Genomic DNA, 17,668 nt, shown 5'->3' with positions numbered 1-17,668 from the left:
CATCCAGAGTGATCATGGGCCTCTTGGCTGCATCTCTGATCAGTCTTCTCGTTGTTTGAGATGAAAGTTTGGATGAACGGCTGGGTCTTGGTAGATTTGCATTCGTATGATACTCCTTCCATTTCAATATGATCGCTTGCACAGTGCTCCTTAGGATGTTTAAAGTTGTTAAAATCTTTTTGTAGCCAAATTCAGCTTTAAACTTCTCCACAACAGAATCGCGGACCGGCCTGTTGTGTTCCTTGGTCTTCATGATGCTCTCTGTGCTTTAAACAGAACACTGATACTATCACAGAGCAGGTGCATTCATACAGAGACTTGATTACACACAGGTGTCTTATATTTATCATCATCAGTCATTTAGGACAACATTGGATCATTCAGAGATCCTCAATGAACTTCTGGAGTGAGTTTGCTGCACTGAAAGTAAAGGGGATGAATAATATTGAATGCCCTAATTTTCACTTTATTATTTTTTACAGAAGTTTAAAATAAGTAATAAATTTCGTTCAACTTCACAATTGTGTCCCACTTTTTGATTCTTCACCAAAAAATTTAAATTTTTTAATCTTTATATTTGAAGCCTGAAATGTGGGAAAGGGTTGAAAAATTCTAGGGGGCCGAATACTTTCGCAAGGCACTGTATATAGGGTAAGTGCTCAGGTTTTTTTAGGGATCATATTCGAATGAATCCAGATTAAAAACTGCATGAAAGCTCACTTAAAAAAAACGATTGCTAGACTCTTTCCATTAATTTCTATTGTAAAAACTCAAGATTCTTTTGAACCGTTTTTTCTGCTTCAAGTTTGTGGAAAAATAACAATGCATATTACTTCTTTGAAGCAGCTCCACTCCAAACAAGACACTGACTAATCAAAAGGCAAAAAAGTTCTGAAACGAAGAATTTCCTTAAAAAAGCATGTCTTGAATCAGTCATCATTTTTGACTGCCATATATATATACTGACGCGTGCAGATTATTGCCATCTTACCACATATCATCTATTTTAGCTACAGTTCACTCTCTAACCACGTTTTGTTCTGGAAGTGACATCAGTGACAGACAGCACCTAGTGGATTAGGACTAGTCAGGAGCGTGGAGTGCAGTGTTTACTATATTCTGATCCTTTCTGTATGTTCACAGGGTAAGGTATTACCTATCATGTCAGAGTCCGCATTAGCTACACTTAGGACTTTGATGCTGGAATGTGTGGATTACTGTAAGCACGACTAATGACTACATTCTGCAGTTCTTTTTTTCTAACTCATAGTAAAACAAAAAATTCTGACATGTGCGCAGTCGTGTTCATCAGTTTGGTATGCGCCCTTATCACACCCAGCTCGTGATGTTTATCTATGGTATGAGGGGTCCTCCCTCTCATTACGTGATGGTAGATGAAGACTCATGGGATTTGTGGCCTGCTTTAGATTAAACAAATGTCTATATTTTATTTATTTATTTTACTTGTTTATATAGCGCCATTAATTTCCATCGCGCTTTACAGAAATTATCCTTACTTTTCCCCATTAGAGCTCACAATCTCTTTATTGTCTCTTTATTGCTTTTACATTTCCTTCTACTGCTTTTATCTTTCTTATATACCTGACAAAATACTGCTAAAGTGGGGAAAATAAGTATTTGATACACTGACAATTTTGCAACTTTTCCCACCTACAAAGAATGGAGAGGTCTGTAACTGTTACTGTAGGTACACTTCAACTGTAACAGACAAAATAAAAAAAAAGAATCCAGAAAATTATAATGAATGATTTTTAGATAATTAATTTGCATTTTATTGCGTGAAAAAAGTATTTCATAGAATAGAAAAACAGAACTTAATATTTGGTACAGAAACCGTTGTTTGCAATTATAGTGGTCAGACGTTTCCTGTAGTTCTTGACCAAGTTTGCACACACTGCAGCAGGGATTTTGTGTCACTCCTCCATACAGATCTTCTCCGGATCATTCAGGTTTCGGGGCTGTCAATGGGGAACATTGAGTTTCAGCTCCCAACAAAGATGTTCTATAGAGTTCAGGTCTGGAGACTCACTAGGCCACTTCAGGACCTTGAAATGCTTCTTACGGAGCCACTCTTTAATTGCCCTGACTGTGTGTTTCGAGTTATCCTCATCCTGTCATCTTTGCAGAAAAGCACCTCCAAAGTATGATGTTCCCGCCCTCATGCTTCACTGTTGGGATGGTGTTCTTGAGGTTGTACTCATCCTTCTTCCTCCTAAACACGGCGAGTGGAGTATATACCAAAAACTTCTATTTTTGTCTCATCTGAACACATGACTTTCTCCTATGGCTGTTCTGGATCATCCAGATGGTTTTTGGCAAAGTTCAAATAGGCCTTGACATGTTGACATGTGCTGGCGTGAGCAGGGGGACCTTGCGTGCCCTGAAAAATTTTAATCCATGACGGTGTAGTGTGTTACTAACGGTAATCTTTGAGACTGTGGTCCCAAGCTCTCTTCAGGTCATTGACCAGGTCCTCCTGTGTAGTTATGGACTGATTCCTGACCTTTCTCAGAATCATCCTTACTCCGCAAGGCGACATCTTGCATGTTGTCCCAGTTCGAGTAAGATTGACAATCATCTTCTGTTTCTTCCATTTTCTAATTATTGCTCCAACTGTTGTTGCTTTCTCACCAAGCTGCTTGCCTATTGTCCTGTAGCCCATCCCAGCTTGCACAGGTCTACAATTTTGTCCCTGGTCTCAACCGTGATGGAGAGGTTGGAGTGTGATTGATTGAGTCTGTGGACAGGTGTTTTTTATACAGGTAATGAGTTCAAAGAGATGCAATTAATAAAAGTAATGAGTGCAGAGTAGGAGAGCTTCTTAAAGAAAAAATAACGGGTCTATGAGAGCCAGAATTCTTGCTGATTAGTAGGTGATCGAGTACTTATTTCATGCAATAAAATGCAAAATATTTTTTTTTATTTTTTTCTGGATTTTTAGGGGGATTCTGTCTGTCACAGTTGAAATGTACCTACAGTAAATTACTTCTCCATTCTTTGTAAGTGGGAAAACTTGCAAAATTGGCGTATAAAATACGTATTTTCCCCACTGTATATCTAGGTGTACAGTCTTATATATCTATGTAGTGGTTTCTGGTTGGTGTACAGTGTGTGTTGATTAGCTTCCCCCCACTCATTGCAGACTAATAAGAACCCAGGGGATTCATTATATCACATTTGCTACCTTGTTCTTTATTAAAACTTTGAGCGCTGTTGTGTTGATCTGCTTTAGATCCAATATTAGATCCAATATTATAAATGTTAAAGGTGTCCTGGAAAAGAGTCTGCTTTTATTTTTCTAGTAGCAGGATTGTTTTTGTCCAAGTATTATTTCTAGTATTGTTGCTCACTTATGTGAAACTGCTTGGTTTTGAACTGCAATAGTTAATGGATCCCACAGATTTGAGTAGCAATGTTTAACGGGGACCTGTCCGCAAGTGTAAGGGGTACTTTGCACGTTGCGACATCGCTACTGCGATATCGTCGTGGTCAAATCGAAAGTGACGCACATCCGGCGTCGGTAACGACATCGCAACGTGTAAAGCCTAGATGCACCTATAAACGATCGCAAAAGCGTCGTAAATCGGCTATCTGTGTAGCGTCAGTCATTTTCATAATGTCGCACCAATATGAGATATGATGTTGTTCCTCGTTCCTGCGGCAGCACACATCGCTGTGTGTGAAGCCGCAGGAACGAGGAACGTCTCCTTACTTGCCTCCACCGGCTATGCGGAAGGAAGGAGGTGGACGGAATGTTTACGTCTTGCTCATCTCCGCCCCTCCGCTTCTATTGGCCGCCTGCAGTGTGACGTCGCTGTGACGCCTCACGACCCGCCCCCTTAGGAAGGAGAGGGTTGCCGGCTAGAGCGACGTCGCAGGGCAGGTGAGTGCATGTGAAGCTGCCGTAGCGATAATGTTCACTACGGAAGCTATCACAAGATATCGCATGTGCGACGGGGGCGGCGACTATCGCGCTCGGCATCGCTACCATCAACTAGCGATGTCGCAGCGTGCAAAGTACCCCTTAATACCCCACCTAAACTGTTTAATTGAACATGAAGCTCACAACAAGATAAGGCAGTCAATACCTTTTAAAGGTAATCTCTCAGCAGGTTTTTTCTATTAAATCAAAGAGCATCGTAATATAGAGCAAGTGAGCCTGATTCCACTTATTAGGTTGTGTGCTATAGTTTCAATACAATCAGTGTTTTATCAGGAGACTATGACTGTTAGGACTACATGTTTCCTGCATGCCAGTCTGGCTAATCAGTGTAATCCCGCCCCCACCAGTGATTGGCAGCTTGCTGGCAATTCAATGTGCACAGGAAGCTGCCAGGCAGGGATGTGTGGGCAGTGTTATACACAGGCAAGAAGTCTTTATAAGCCAAGACATAAATTCTATTAAAACTGCACCAAGCAGCCCAGTAAGTGATACATCTCTGGAATTATGCTCTCTGTCTCTACATTATGTTAATCTGAGTTCCATAAGTAAAAACTTGCTGACAGATTCCATTTTATGCCTTATTGCTCAAACAGCAAGAAATAACATTTTGCAGGCAAAAGGAGGCTGAAAGTGTATTCTAGAATGATGATGCACTTCTGGAGTCTCAGCTCCCTGGTTCTATTCCTCACTAAGTTCTTCCATACTCTGCTTGACTTTGACTTTGAGTATGTGACTGTGCTCATCTGTCTGTGAAGGATAACAGAGACAAGCAGATTAGTGTCCATTCTGGACCTAGGAGTCCAGTGGGCCGTCCTAATCAGTGACTGACAGCCACCCCCCATATGCACATTGATACAGCAATGTTGATACTGATTATGACCACCCACTGGACTCCTAAGCTGAGAATGAACTTGATCTGAATAAATGCGATTACACTGAATTATTTGCCCTGCTAAACTGTATATCAATTATCTCAGCTCCTTCTGCTATAAAACATGTCACCCATAACACTTCCAAAGTAACATGTTGTCTTTAAAGAGCTTGTCCACTACTTTTACATTGATGGCCTACCCTTAGGATAGGTCATCAGTGTCTAATTGGCCGGAGTCCGACACCCCACACCCCCACCAATCAGCTGTTCTCGGTCCCGGCGGCAGCAGCAGAAATGCATAGTTCCGGCGCTGCTCCATCTTCTTATAAAGGCCGAGGTCGGGTTCTGCACATCCAACTCCTACTGCCTAGAATGGAAGGCGGTTGTGCAGTACCCGGCCACGGCCGCTATCAGAAGACGGAGCAGCGCCGGAACTGAACATTTCCTGCTGCCGCCGTCGGGACCGAGAACAGCTGATCAACAGATATGCAGGGTGTTGGACTCCGGCCGATCAGAGATTGATGACTTATCCTAAAGATAGGTCATCAATGTTAAAGCAGTGGACAACCACTTTAAGTAATAATCAGAATATTTTTAGACACAGTCCAAGTCCTACTTTTGATAAAACCCCCCATAATAATACAAATGATATTCATTGCAGGTTAGAAGTCTTCACATAAGGAAACAAAAATAGTCCAAAAATAGGAATGACTACAGCAAGAAAGAAATTTGAGATGTTTACAGAATAATATCAGTCTCATTACCTTTTCCTCGTGGTCTACTGTCTAGTTGTTTTAGTACTTTTTCTTAGCTCATGATCAAGGGTGAACGTGGAAAACGTATTATATCACCGATTTTTTTTGTACTCAGATCCTGAAATCCTGGGAAGTATTTTGCATTCAGAAATGGATGAAATGGAAAGCTATGAAAGCTATGCTTTGAAGTTTGAAATATGCCTCCATGAAAGCGTATTTAAAGAGTGGTAGATTGATGGAATGGGTATTTAGTATAGGTGGAAGACATTAAGGTTGAAGTCTAATTCAAGGTTAACTTCAAATGAAAAAAGTAAATTTGAGCTGGAAATCTCAATCACAATGTAAATTACATAAATGTTTTTTGTTCTTATGATATTTCTCACTTCATTACAATAAAATTGGATTTCATATAAAAGGGAGATCACACCCACTGCCAATATTGCCCTCAAAGTAGAGTTTCCTAACGTCTTTCTCTGAATTACAGAATGTAATATTCATGTAATATACCTGTGTTACTGGGGTAGTAAGTCTTGCTTGTATTCTATTTCAGGACATTCAAGCAGAAATTGATGCCCATAATGATATTTTCAAGAGCATTGATGGGAATAGGCAAAAGATGGTGAAAGCGTTGGGAACGTCAGAGGAAGCAGCACTGCTTCAGCATAGACTTGATGATATGAATCAACGTTGGAACGATTTAAAAGCCAAGTCATCTAATATCAGGTAAAAAAAATCAAACACTTTTTTTCCAGAAAAGAAAGAATTGGGGAGTAACAAAAGGTTCAGTAGAAAATGAGTGGATCAGTGAATGTCAGCAAAAATAGGAGGGCATCACATCAACAAACTTTGCTGGTTTTAGTGAACTTTTCTGATGGAGACCTTTATTGTAGTTTTGGGGTAAAGTGGACTTATTTTGGCATTTAAACCAGTAAAAGGCCTGAACTCCTTACACTTCTATAGTGATATAGAAGAATGATTATTTAGCTCTTTCCAATCGGTACAGCTGTTCGATCAGTCATTGTTCAGGGCATGAATTTGAATTACAGACACTATGTTTGTGTACTGGACACCAGAAGCTAGTGATACTCTTAACTACCACCAGCAAATGAAACGACTAGGGATGATCGAATACCTCAAATATTCGGCTTCGCAAATATCCGACGAATAGGTCGCCATTATGCAAATATTCAATGTGCAATGTAAGTCTATGGGAAGCCCGAATAGTTCTGAATAGTTGTTATTTGGGTTTTCCATAGACTTACATTGCGCATCGAATATTCACGAATAGTCGAATAGCGGCGACCTATTCGGTAAATATTCGCGAAGCCGAATATTTGAGGTATTTGATCATCCCTAGAAATGACCCACTTTACTGGCAGAGGCATTAAAAGTTGCCTATACCACCCGAGATATTACTATTTACCTCTGGCGTTCTTAGCATTTACCTATTCTTTACTCCTCTACTCTCACAGAAAGTGAAGCATGCAGACTATTAATAGCCACTGATTGGATGCAGCAGTCATGTGACACTTCTGCCAGATGTTGACACCATACTACTGGCGGGGGGACACAATACCAAGTGCAGATGATCATTACTAGTGCTGGTGTTGTGTATTTTTTATTTTTAAACACACAAGCCTTTTAACTCTTAAATAACTGTAGATCACCATCATTAAGTCCTACTCTTTAATTAATAGTACATTTTTACCAGTCAATAATTAGAGAATGAACCTTTATAGAAATGCTCCTTCCCGATTATCCACCAGTATAAACATGCCGGTGATCATTCTATCCTCTTCATTGTTTGTTGAACTTTGCAAACAAGTGCCAAACTATTTGGGTATAGTAGATCGGCAGTCTTTAGTGTGCCACAATTGTCGCATCTAAATGCACCATTACCCTCGCAGTATTATCTTCTAAGCTAAGTAGTTTTAGTGAATGTTGTCAAAATCTTCCAGAAGTAGAGTGACCTTAAATACTAGAGAAAAATTGTGTTTGCGACTCCTGTTCCCCCCAAATTACATTCACAGGTTGGATTCTAAAGGAGAGGGGGGGCAAATTTATTAAAAGGGATGAAGAATCCTAACTAATATTACTGTGTTTGTAATCAGAGATGGCTTTTATAAAATTCTGTGAATGGTTACATTCGTGCTATGGCCGTCTCTCTGCATCTAGAGATTTGTGACAGGTTCTAGGCCAGAGTCTCTCTTTGCAATTTGAGACTCCTCACATTAAACATAATTCCCTTTCCTTTGGTGCTGAAAAGGTTAATGTCAGTTTTACTTTCCAGCAGCTTCTGACTCCTAGCCTCAGGTACTTCCGGTTGGTGACCACTCCTATTCCCTATATATGGTTACATCTCCTAGTAAAAGGCCCCAGTTATTCTGATTCATTCTGAAGCTAGGCCTCGAGGTGGAATTAGCTGCTGGATACCTTGTTGTGGGAAGTAGTATAGACTGCAGTCCTGGTGTCTGAAGGCAGCCATGAGCTTTATCCTTTGTTGTGCCTTCACTTCTTGTTGTATTATTGCAGTGGTGGGACTAGCGATCCTCACCTGCCAAATCCATAACCAGGGTTATTACAGGACCTCTCAGGGTCTCAGGTATCCTGTTCTGGGACAGTTGCAGAACCTGCATAGGGAATGGCTAAGAGTAGGGTACAACCACAGGTGAGTGCAGGAGGTCTCCCATCATTCCCTTCCCTAGCACCAGGGCCCACCATTGTTAAAGTGGTGAGACCCGTTGTTTTCTGTGGTGAAACCCATGTTTGTTGTGTATCTTGCAACATGCCGGACCTTCCTCAAGTCCATGTGTGACAATATAATGAAACTAGAATGATACAATCTGGAAAGAAAGACCGAAGTTCACCAGCACCCACATAAAAAAGTGAAGAGATATTTATTGTGCTCCCATCATTGCACCACGTATCGGCTTATACAGAAGCAAATACATGGTGGCATGGTCGGAGCCCAATAAAGTATCTCTTCACTTTTTTACATGGATGCTGGCAAATGTCTTAGGAGTTATGTTTGCGGGGAGGATCTGGACTTCTAGCTTGTGAATGCACATTTACATATTTTCTGATGGTGTAGTTTAAAGTATATTTTGCAGCTGCATAATACAGTGTGAAGTGCTTGCAAGGCTCAGGTAGAGATAGCTTTGGATATGATTTTCACCTTATATAATGAATCTTCAGTTTGTTCTTTTATACTTGAAATGAAATAAGTTTAAAACTTCCCAGTCCTGGCGTTCAAAGACAATCTTGACATCCCTCAACCTAAAAAGAACCATTTTATATTGCGTGTTGAAAAATGTTTAGTAAAGAACCCGCACCTCAGCAGTATTCGCTGTGAATTAATGTACCAGCCATGCACAAATAAAGTAATTACCATAAAATCTAAATTGGCGGTAATATTTATTTCAGATAGTTTAAAAACACATTATAGGCATGGCAGTTTTAGATAATGATACTGATGAAACAAATATAAAAGTTTGAGAAAAAGAAGATTTCATGACTATTACCTATGCCACTTAGTAAATTTATGAACAATATTTAAATGTTAGTATTAAAGGGAATCTGATATCAGGTTTTTGCTATGTAATCTGAAGACAGCATGCTGTAAGGGTTAACATAGAGATTTCAGCCATGTGTCTCTTATCACAAACTGTGTTTTTGTTTACTTGCAATGTTAGTTTAATGTTAGTTTAAGCTTCAGCAGCTTTATTGTTAGTCAGACTGTGGAGCATGTGCTCAAGTCAGACTGCCCCCCCTTTGTGATAAGCAGCTTCTGTCTATAAACATTGTACATAGAGAGCCTGGTGGGGCCGGTGGCAGCTTTTTAAGCTCTGCTGCTTTGCTAAAACTAAAAACTCTGATTGCGTCAGAACGGCTGTATCCAGTGATCTAAATGATTCATTGTTAGATTCAGGATCTTTTTGCCTACATCATGCTGCTCTGAGATGAGGTAGAAAAAGCCTGCTGACACATACCCTTTAAGGAATGCTGCCTGCACCAAAATGAGGGTTATTACATTTGAGAGGCTTTTTTTATTTGGCACATAGAAGTGGTTTGATGCAGGAAATCACTTTATGTGATGTCCATTTTCCCAAACATTGGGCATACAGATATAGCAGTTTCTAAGGGGTACTTCTCACATAGCGAGATCGCTATCAAGATCGCTGCTGAGTCACAGGTTTTGTGACGTACCAGTGACCTCATCAGCGATCTCGCTGTGTGTGAAACTAAGCAGCAACCTGACCTCTGCTGTGAAATTGCTGATAGTTACACACTGTTTTGGTTCATTTTTTTGGTCGTCGGGCTCCCGCAGGGTAGCACTCATCGGTGTGTTTGACACCTTACCCAACGACCTCGTTCGTGACTCACGTAGGCATGCATCTTCGTTGTTTTCTGCACCCTCTCTGTTCCGGTTGGTGATCGCTACTGCATTTGGATTGGCCGTTTCCATCTTCTGTTCTGGCTTGTAGATCGCAGTGCATTTCAGAGGGCTGAATTCACTTGTTCCAGACCGCGTGTAGCAGCAGATCGTAATACAGTGCATTGTGCATCGGGACTGTAGGATGGACAAGGATGGAGAAGGATGGAAGCGCTATTATGTTGCCTTCTCTAAAGGCAAGTCTGCCCAGTCACAACGCAGTTATGACCACCAATTAGAGCAGAGGGGGCACGGAAAAAGGCAATGTAGATGCACGCCTATGTTACTAATCAAGATTTGAATCATGCTATGTGACAGGATCCCAGCAACTGCCGTATCATTGCTGCGTCGTTGGGAAGATCTGACTATTTGACAGATCACTAGCGACCCTGTAACGACGTACCAGCGATCCTGACCAGGTCGTATCGTGGTCGGAATCGCTGGTACATCATTTAGTGTGACTGTACCCTTACTGTCACGCATGCCGCGATGCAGCAAGATATCAGATGCAGAAAACTGTAACCTGTCAATTTCAATTTTTTGTGCTGTGATAAGTGTCAAGTTAAGGGATTCTGAAAACATCCGTTATCAATGATTTAGCCTTAGGATAGTTTATAAAAATTAAATCAATGGTGGTCCGACACCCAGCACCCTCACCATCCTACCCACCGGCTGGATTTCAATACTAAACAAAACATAACTATAAGGTCCGTCTTTCGTTCACTGTCTAGTGGCTGTTGCTGCGACTGTAGTTCAGCTCCTATTCTCCTAAGCTATAGTTCTAGGCAATGGCCACTAAATAGTGAAACGGCTTTGTCCACCATTTACGTCTAACTTCTACCAAAGTTAGAACAGTTGATCTTTGGATGTCCCAGATGTTAGACCCCCCACCCAGCTGATTTTGATTGGTACCCTCGACAACTCTTTACAGTAGTACTTTTTTTTCAGATCTGTACCGTATTATAACATTACATTCATACACCCAACTGACCCTACTCAGGGTGTGACAGGCGTCTCTCCATGCTTGGTGTCAGATGGGGTGAAGGAGAGAGAGGCTGCGTGAAAAAAATCAAACTATCTTCTTGGGCTTTCTTCTTTCCTCATTCAGACTAGTAAATGCACATTACACTATATTGATGTTTTTGACTTTTTTATTTGCTTTATTGCAGAACACACTTGGAAGCAAGTGCAGATAAATGGAATCGTTTGCTAAAATCCCTGGAAGAACTCATTTGTTGGGTAGATGTCAGAGATGAGGAACTGAAGAAACAAATGCCTGTAGGAGGAGATGTTCCTACGGTACAACAGCAGTATGATTTTTGTAAGGTAGGTGAAAGAAATGTGTTATGATATCTCATTGTGCCACTAATCAGTGCTCCGCTTGACTAGGCGTTTAAAGAAACGTTACCTGTAGTTCTCCACATTAGGCTACATGCACGCATCAGTGTGACACCTCCTAGTGCTGTGTGTCTTTTCTCGGACAGCACACTGACCCATAGCGTTTCATTGATCCATACACACACCATTTTTAAAAATTGATCCTCGTCTCTGGTCCATGAGACTCTGTACTTGTCCTATTCTCATCCATTTTGCAGATCATGCTTGGCCATTAAATTGTACGGGAATCTGTAGAAAACAGATGAAACATGGAAGCCAGATTTTGTACTTTAAGTTCTGTCCATGTTTCTTGCATTTTATCCTGATCCATTGCTGAAAGTCAATGGATAAAAAAAACGTCAACCTGCTTCAGGGACGACAAAAGGAGATGAGAAAAAAAGGGTTGAACCAAGATACAACCAGGATAAGACATGAGAAAAAATTGTTCCGTTCTCTCACATAACACTCACATGGATATCTTAGTGCAGTGTTATGGCTCCTTCAGATGAAACATGCAGTCTGAGTAACTATCGGACAGCACACCGACCAATGTAAGTTATCAGGGATATTCACATGACAGTTTTTTCACACACACCGAGTGTCCATGTGACAAAAATCACAGCATTCACAATTCTCTTCTGAGTATCTGATGAGAATCGCCTAAAAGTCTATTAATACTTGATATTAAGTACATGATGCTGACTATTTTGTTCGGCCATTTTTGGGCTGTTGTGTAAAATTATGGCCAATTCGCCTTTTTTTCTTCTGTTTTGTTGTGTCGTTCCGATAAACACAAAGGAAATAAACGACTGTATAAAAAACATGTGTAATTGCAAAAATTTCTGGGAGAAATACTTCACCTTCTGGAACAATGTCAAGGGTCCCAACACTTTCGGCCATGACTATGTTTTTTGCTTCTGTTGAATTCTGACAAATATTGTCAGATAAAAAATTCTGTTCTTGATCATGTGATCATATTCTGATTTATTTTCAAGTACATTGTACCTATAAAGGCAACTTCAACAAAGGGCACACAGCATTTATTGTGTTACTTTCCATGCTAGGACATTTTAAAGGGGTTACCTGGGAGAACAAAATTGATGGCATTTTTTTTCAGAATTGGCCATCAATATCAGAGCCCCTTATCCGCTTTACCACACGGCAATTTTCCGTTTTTGTTTTTGCTCCACTTCTCCGTATGTGGGCTTGTTTTGTTGCAGGACGAATTGTACTTTTGAATTAAACCATTAATTTTATCATATAATATACTGGAAAATGGCAAAAAAAAATCCAAGTGCAGTGAACGTGCAAAAAATGTGCACTTCGGGCGCAGTGGCAGCAAAGAGCACTGAGATCGGCCATGCCTCTGACGCTGTGCATTCATTATTCACCTATACGGGCGTGCTAGCATGCTAAGGAGGCTAACTAGTCAAGGGAACTAACGCCCTTGCAACTAGCCACTGACCTCATTAGCATATTAGAAAGTATCTTTAGAAATACTTTTTCTAAAGATCTCTTTATCTCTGCTACTAAATACAGGGACACTTAAGGTGGCTTTACACGCTACGACATTGCTAAAGCAATGTCGTTGGGGTCACGGATTTTGTGACGCACATCCAGCCGCGTTAGCGATGTCATTGCGTGTGACACCTATTAGCGATTTTGAATCGTTGCAAAAACGTTCAAAATCGCTAATTGGTGACATCACCCCCTGATATCAATTATCGTTGCTGCTGCAGTAACGATGTTGATCGTCGTTCCTGCGGCATCACACATCGCTACGTGTGACACTGCAGGAACGAGGAATCTCACCTTACCTGCGTCCCGCCAGCAATGAGGAAGGAAGGAGGTGGGTGGGATGTTACGTACCGCTCATCTCCGCCCCTCCGCTTTGTTTGGGCGGCCGCTTAGTCACGTCGCCGTGACGTCGCCGTGACGCCAAATGCACCTCCCCCTTGAGGGAGGGATTGTTTGGCAGTCACAGCGACGTCGCTGAACAGGTATGTGCGTGTGACACTGCCATAGTGATAATATTCGCTACGGCAGCGATCACCACATATCGGCCGTACGACGGAGGCGGGTGCTATCACGCCCAACATCGCTAGCAATTGCTAGCGATGTCGTAGCGTGTAAAGCGGCCCTTAGGCAGGAATTAGAAATATGCAACCAGAACTGCTCGTGGTTCTGGGTGCATATTGCCACTGACAGGTTCACATTAAATCCCGCTGTCAGCTAAATCCCGCTGTCAGCAATTGCCAATAGGATTTAAGTTGTTAACCCCAGGTGGATCTATGATCCACCCAAAACTGTTAGAGGCACATGTTGGCTGATTAGATGAGCCGGCATTTGCAGGGAAAAATGGAGGCTCACAAAAGCAGGGACATGACCATGAACATACCAGTACGTCCAAGGTTGTGAAAGGTTTAAAGGGAATCCGACGGTAGGTTTCTGCTATATAATCTGAGGACAGCAGGAGATAGGGGCTGAAACATAGATTTTAGTGACATGTCATTTATTAAGCTATTTGCTGTTATTTACTTACAATGAAGCTTTTATCACTAGGAGATTATCATTGCTGTGACATGCTGACTCCTCTCAAGTCCTCCAAACATGCCCCTTTATCTGATAAGCAGCTCACTGTCAATAGACAATGTACATACAGAGCTGGTGCGGGGTCAGCTTTCTGAGCTCTTCTACATGCTACATCTAAGAACTCTGATTCTGTCACAAGTACTGCAGCCAGTATACTAAAGCCCGCTTTACACCCTGCAATGTATCTTACAATGTGTCGGCGGGGTCACGTCGTAAGTGACGCACATCCGACATCGTAAGTTATATTGCAGTGTGTGACAGGTACGTGCGATTGCGATTGAACGTTAAAACGTTCATTGCATACACATCGTACCTTTCTCTAGAATTGCACGTCAGATTGTTCATCGTACCCGGGGTAGCACACATTGCAGTGTGTGACACCCCGGGAACGATGAACAGATCTTACCTGCGTCCTGCGGCTCCCGGCCCACAATGTGGAAGGAAGGAGGTGGGCAGGATGTTCATGTCCCGCTCAGCTCCGCCCCTCCGCTTCTATTGGCCGGCTGCCGCGTGACGTCGATGTGATGCCGAACGTCCCTCCCACTCCAGAAAGTGGACGTTCGCCGCCCACATCGAGGTCGTATGGAAGGTAAGTACGTGTGACGGGGGTTAATCGTTTGTGTGGCACGTTCAACAAATTGAACGTGCCACACATACAATGGGGGCGTTGCAAATTGCAACATGTAAAGCAGGCTTAAGTGACACATCGCTGGAATCAAGATCTTTTTTCCTACATTATGCTGCTCTCAGATGAGATAGCAAAAACCTGGTGACAGATTCCCTTTAATTGTTCGCCAGGCCATACTTTAGTTTAGTAGTAGCTGTGCCTGATATTACAGGTAAATCAACTAGTCCTGTTCAAGTGAATAACACTGATTTGTAATACCAGGCTTCAGACCCTTCAATCCGCTATTTAGCAGAGCCTTATAACCACACTAATCTGATAGCAGTCCTGATAAAACCCTTGAAGTGTTCCAGTCATGGACTGGGAGCAAAGCCTACATGACCAGCTGTAACCCATAGTACTGTGAGGCCTTTTGTAAAGTAGTACAAGAAGTTTGTGACTCTTAATCCAGCTGTGTATAAAGTTCAGTTTCACTTTTTATCTTGTTTTAAATAAGCATTTCCTTGTAGCCATTTCTATGGATTTTCTTAAAGTTTGTCTGAGCCGTTCATCTTTACTAAAGGCTGCAGTCATTCTAATTTAGATCACTCTCTAAGCATCAAGTAGACCACTGCTATAAAATTGATTTTCTTGCAAACATATTTGCTAGGGTTACAATTTCCAGTTCTTACGTTTGCAGAATTACAGGAATCACAAGCGAAAACAGCATCAATTTGATAAAGGATAGTGAGAGTTCATTCGGAGGAGTTAACTAAATTTTGATTAAATTTGCTCTGCACTTTCTTGTTTCTGGCATACTAAAATCTCATTATGTGAATTACTGCCCTGCAAATAACAACAAACTCAAGACCAAAAGTATCATAGTTTATTATGTTATATTAATAATAATGTCATAGCGTATTTTTAATTTCTGGTCATATTTTGTCCCCTGTAATACATCTGGTAGATAATATAAATTCACAGCTCATATCCAATCATTTTAAAAGGGAGTTTGTCACTTTCAAAATTAATTTTAATTAAGCTCTACAGTGATAGAGGTACAGTTCCTGAGAAAATACCTCTTAATTCATATGGAAATACCAATCCAGAGGAGTAGTTGGGTTAATATCACCAAATTGGATGAACCAGATTGTTTCCTACAATGTCTTCTCCCCTATATGTATCCTGCTATATTGGAAGTTATATTAAAGGGATGGTCCACTACAAAGCATAGATGTAAAGCTGTGACAGAAGGCTTTTTCTAAATACCTTCTGTTGTACATTCTGCCTGTGAGCGGCCTTATCACGTGACTCGGGCTGCTGCGGCCTCTGATGTCCAGTGATGTCACGTCAACTTCCGGAATTGGAAGTTGACCCAGCTTCACCGAGGCAGGACCCAGTCTGTATAAGTGACTGGGCTGTGGGCAGAGTTTCACATCACAGCCCAGCATCGCTCGTGCTTGTGGTGCTCTGCAGTGAAGGCGAGAACGCGCAAGATAATGGGCTGTGACATGCGATGAAACTCCACCCACAGCCCAGTCAATCACAGACCCTGGGTCCCGCCTGCGTGATACTGGGTCAGCCTCCAATTCCGAATGTTGACATGACATCACCGGATATCAGAGGTCACTGCAGCCTGGGTCACGTGATGGGGATGAGCGTACAGTGATAGAGCCGCTCACAGGCAAAATTGACAACAGAAGGTATTTAGAAAAAGCCTTCTGTCTCAGCTTTACATCGATGGATGTGTCCACTTTGCTTTGTAGCAGACCACCTTTTTAAAAGGAAATCTGTAAGTCCAAAAATGCATGTTAAATTAGCTATACTGTGATATACGGGACGTAGGCCCTATAAAAAAATCTTACTAACATTTAATTTCATATGCAAGTAAGGGGGCTTCAGTGCACCCTTGGCATAGCCAAGAGCTCAGTGCATTGTTATGCCCCCACAATAAGCATGTTCATGGCTTCCCCCACTTCTGATTGACAGTGTTCTTTTCCCAGAGTGTGCACTACCTAAATTCATCCCATGTGTGTGTGCTCACGCCCAGTGCTCGGGCTCGCTTTCCTCCTTTGCTCCTGTCTGCTGAACCCTCTCGCTACAACGAAACACCCAGAAATGTCGAGAGTGGTGACACCAGCAGAGAGGAGCCTGGAAAGAGCATAGCAGAGCACCGGCAGTGTCAGTGCGCACACACACACCAACTGACTTTAGGCAGTGCTCAATCTGGGAATCAAGGACTATCAGTCAGACGTGTTGAGCTTCCAATTTGCAAAACTAGGAGGTGTAATGCTGCACAGAGCTCTTGGCCATGCCCCATCATTTCCATATGGAAATAAGTAATTTTGTCAGACACTGTACCAGTAACAAGCTATCTCTTTAAATATAACTTCCAATGTAGTTAAATACATGTAGGGGAGAGGAAGTTGTTGTAAGAAACAAAGTGGTCCACCCAACCTGGTGCAGTTCACACAACTACTCCTCTAGATATGTATTTTCTCATCCTTTTTTCTATAAGTAGAGAAGTATGAAATGACTATACACCACTTTATCCACCCTTTGTTTGCCAGTGATGAGTTGGCTTTGGAAACCCATGAACACCAGGTTTTGAAAACCTATTCTAGAGCACCATTCACTTGATGCTTTATCTATTTAGTATTTAAAGGGATTGTTCAAGATGCATAAAATTACTAAAGGCAGGGCATAGAGTAAAATTGATCAATTAAGTTATACTGACCTGTTAAAGTCCCCACTACCTTAGATGCTGTAGTCCTGGATATTTTGTTGACTTGTCCTTTAGTAATGACTTGTCGACCCTGCAGATGTGACCGCTGTAACCAATCACTGGCCTTAGCATCCTTAGGGATGCCTGCATGTTCAGATGGATCAAGGTGAGGCCAGTGAATAGCTGCAGTGGTTAGAGAATCATGATCAAAATGTCATCACTGTAGGACAAGTCAACAATTCCAGTGGGACCACCTGATCAGCAGTTCTGGAACACCATGTGATTTATCAGATTAGTTACTCTTCTATTTTACTACATTCCCTGCCATTACTCATTTTTTAAAGCTCC

General features: G+C 41.7%; 1 protein-coding gene across 8 annotated transcripts in view; it reads left to right on the top strand.

The window, feature by feature from the left end:
* Window positions 1–17,668, top strand: part of UTRN (utrophin) — a 1,025,654-nt gene that overhangs the window by 673,652 nt on the left and 334,334 nt on the right. For all 8 annotated transcript variants that reach the window (XM_075339520.1, XM_075339517.1, XM_075339516.1 and 5 more), the window contains 2 exons: window positions 6,141–6,313; window positions 11,192–11,348. In XM_075339520.1, coding sequence (XP_075195635.1) covers window positions 6,141–6,313; window positions 11,192–11,348 — 330 coding nt within the window. The remainder of the gene's footprint in view (window positions 1–6,140; window positions 6,314–11,191; window positions 11,349–17,668) is intronic.

Source organism: Anomaloglossus baeobatrachus, chromosome 3, assembly GCF_048569485.1.
Source record: "Anomaloglossus baeobatrachus isolate aAnoBae1 chromosome 3, aAnoBae1.hap1, whole genome shotgun sequence".
In the NCBI taxonomy this organism is placed as follows: domain Eukaryota; kingdom Metazoa; phylum Chordata; class Amphibia; order Anura; family Aromobatidae; genus Anomaloglossus; species Anomaloglossus baeobatrachus.
This window is presented reverse-complemented; position numbering and strand designations above follow the sequence as displayed.